We start from the raw sequence: 2900 nt of genomic DNA on the forward strand, positions 1-2900 counted from the left end.
TCCTGCAGAGACCAAAGACCACCTTGTCCTCATACCTGTCCTTCCATGACCCTTCCTCCAGCACCTTCTCCTCCCCCCTGTGTCCTTCCTCCTGCAGGCTTCCCTGGTGCGAGGCTGGTCAGGACTCTGCATGGCAGCTCCATGCAGCCCCGGGAGCCCCTCTAACCCAACACCATTCCTGGCCCCTGTTCATGAGTCCACAGTCCCTGAGTCCTGCCCTGAACCTCTGACCTGGGTGTCTCTAGCCTTGACCCTGAGCGACTGGATCTCTCTAAAATTTCCACCCGCTTTCCCCTCGGTACTTCTCTTCCTCTCTTCCCCTTAAGACAGGGGCCACCAGGGACTTGCAGATATAAATCTTGTCCCACAGGAGCCCTTCAGGGGAAGACAGAACAGAGCCAACTAGAATCCAGCATGACCCTCCCAGACAGACAGAAAAATGCACAAGGCATCCTGTCCATTCCTCTGAGGTCAGAGGTGAATGGCTGAAGGTGACCAAGTAGGACAGTAAGAACAGGGATGGGAAGACCTCAGGTCCCCAAGGGCTGGGATCCTGGGTGAAAGCTTGGCCACAGGCTGAGACAAGACCAGAAAAAGAGCAAAAATAGCAAAAAACGGCCCAAATTTTGTAGGGGAGCAGGGAAGGAGGGGGAAGGAGACACTCACCTAGGACGGTCAGCTGGGTCCCGCCGCCGAACACCCAACACTGTGACACAGGCTCATACAAAAACCTCTCTCTGGGAGGCCCTGCACCACCCTTGAGCCCCCCAACCCCTCCCCCTGCAGCTGTGCTGGAGGAAGCCTGGGCCACTGCCCCAGGGGTGTCTGGTCTGCAAGGGGCACACACAGTGTCCCCCCTTTCAGACCAGCAGGTGACAGGGTAGGGGACACGGTGCATTGGACAGGGAAAGAATTCTTGGAAGCAATTCTCCCAAAAGAATTAGGTGTTTGACAGGCAGCTTCACTCTGCTCTCCTGGGATGTGGGATGAGTTTGGCGGACATCTGTGTCATTGTGCGGGATATTTCATGGGAACGGGTGGCACACCTCTCTTATGGGCAAACACCCCTAATCGCTGGGTGAGAGCATGAGGGGAGGGCAGTGTGTATTCCCTCTCCCCCCCTCCCCTTCCAGGGAAAGACAGGTTGGTCTGTGTAGAGTGTCTACTGGCAACTTCCTATGTCCCCAACCATCTGATCAAGAACTCTGGGACTGTAATCTTTGTCAACCTGCCCTTTAGGGTGAGCTTGGGGGTGTCCCCTGCGATTCTTTCCAGGGTTGGAGTGGTGTGGGGGTGCTGTGTCACCAGAGAGACCTGACCTTGCCGTAACCCACAGGCCACACTCCCCTGATCTGAGATAGTCTGACCTGCCCGTACTCGGCTCCTGATTTCCAGTGGATATGCCCTCCCTGGGATGTCAATGGATGCCCTTTCTGTGCCCAGGAAGTTGCCCTTTCTGATCCATCAAGGTCAATTCCCACGTCCCCTCCACCTGAGGCCTGATATCACCTGCTCCATCCTTAAACAAACCCCCAAAACTCTCAGGTTGATCTGATTTCAGGGTTTGAGATCTTTATGATGGAGGTTCCAAGCCCAAGCTAGGGTCACCTTGAGTCCGAGGCTGACCCAAGACGATGAGAACATAAACTGAGCTTCCTTGTGCCTCATCCTCAGCCCAGGTCCCAAGCACCATGAGTTCCAGGCTCCCTGAGTTGGTAAGGGGTGTGAGCATGATTGGGCAATTGTTAGGTTATATGATATTAAACTGTTTCTCTGCTGTATGACTTGTCAGTGTCTTTGTTGACTTAACATGCATAGTCAAAATTTGACAAATGCACCATGGGAGGCACTGTTGAAAGCTTTTCATGATTTTAAGGCGAGGAGTCAACCTTCACCTAGTAATGGCTCTCCCATTGGGTTCCATGATGGGAAAGGGAAGTTCAATGTCTGTTCCCAAGGACCATAGCCTTGGTTTCATGATTTCCTTCCCAATATTTCCATCAGTAGCCCACCTTCCAGTCCTGGTCCCTCTTCAATTCTCCCTGGTCCCTCCTCAGGACCCCTGGATCCCTCTCACTCAGCCCTTGCCCCTTTGCAGGTGACCAGGACTGCGTCCCAGGGGCTGGTCCCACAGGAGAAGTTCCTGCCTTCGGTCCCAGCGCCCATGGGCACTCAAGCTCATTCAGGACCCTGGTGGGTGAGTGGAGTGGACCTCAGGTAGGTCCATGTCATGTCATTCCTGTCCTGCCCTTTATTACCGACCCTTCAACCCAGAGACCCTCTCCCACACAGAACACACATGAGAAATGTCAGATGAGAAATGACTGGGATTTTATTTAGGAGAATTGGAAACAGGGAGGGATGACGACCTGCCCAGTCTGAGCGACCAGGGCAGGAGCCGCAGGGGGACAAGTGGGGAGCGGGGCAAGGGAGGGTCTGAGGGAGAAGTGTCCCCAGAAGTGGGGACTCAGGTCCTAGGAGCACTCTGAGGGGGCCACTGTCTTCTCCACGGTCTTCCCATCGTGCGTGACCTGGCAGCTGTAGGCGCTGGCAGACTTCCAGTCTTGGCTGGACACGCTCAGGTAGCTGCTGGCCGCGTACTTGTTGTTGCTCTGCTTGGAGGGCTTGGTGGTCTCCACGCCCTGGGTGACGGGGGTGCCATTTGCCTTCCAGGCCACCGTCACGCTGCCCGGGTAGAAGTCACTCATGAGACACACCAGTGTGGCCTTGTTGTTGGCGAGCTCCTCAGCGGATGGCGGGAACAGAGACACGGAGGGTGCAGACTTGGGCTGACCTGTGGGTGCGGGAGGGGCAGGAGGGGAGAGGCTCAGGGTCCATCCTGAAAGCTGCTGACCTCGGTCTTCCTGTGGGCACAGTGTCCTGAGGACCATGCAGGACCC

At 55.7% G+C, this 2900-nt stretch overlaps 2 protein-coding genes across 2 annotated transcripts in view; both read right to left on the minus strand.

The window, feature by feature from the left end:
• Window positions 1-2166, minus strand: part of LOC102251428 (Ig lambda chain C region) — a 3048-nt gene extending 882 nt beyond the window's left edge. The window contains exons 1-2 of the mRNA XM_005871696.2: window positions 2078-2166; window positions 667-830 (exon numbers count right to left, since the gene is read on the minus strand). Coding sequence (XP_005871758.2) covers window positions 667-830; window positions 2078-2166 — 253 coding nt within the window. The remainder of the gene's footprint in view (window positions 1-666; window positions 831-2077) is intronic.
• Window positions 2167-2314: 148 nt separating this feature from the next.
• Window positions 2315-2900, minus strand: part of LOC102251726 (Ig lambda chain C region) — a 2913-nt gene continuing 2327 nt past the window's right edge. Inside the window, exon 3 of the mRNA XM_014544137.1 lies at window positions 2315-2794. Within this exon, the coding sequence (XP_014399623.1) occupies window positions 2475-2794 (320 nt within the window). The 3' untranslated portion in view covers window positions 2315-2474. The remainder of the gene's footprint in view (window positions 2795-2900) is intronic.

This window comes from Myotis brandtii, unplaced genomic scaffold, assembly GCF_000412655.1.
Source record: "Myotis brandtii unplaced genomic scaffold, ASM41265v1 scaffold3522, whole genome shotgun sequence".
Taxonomy (NCBI): Eukaryota; Metazoa; Chordata; class Mammalia; order Chiroptera; family Vespertilionidae; genus Myotis; species Myotis brandtii.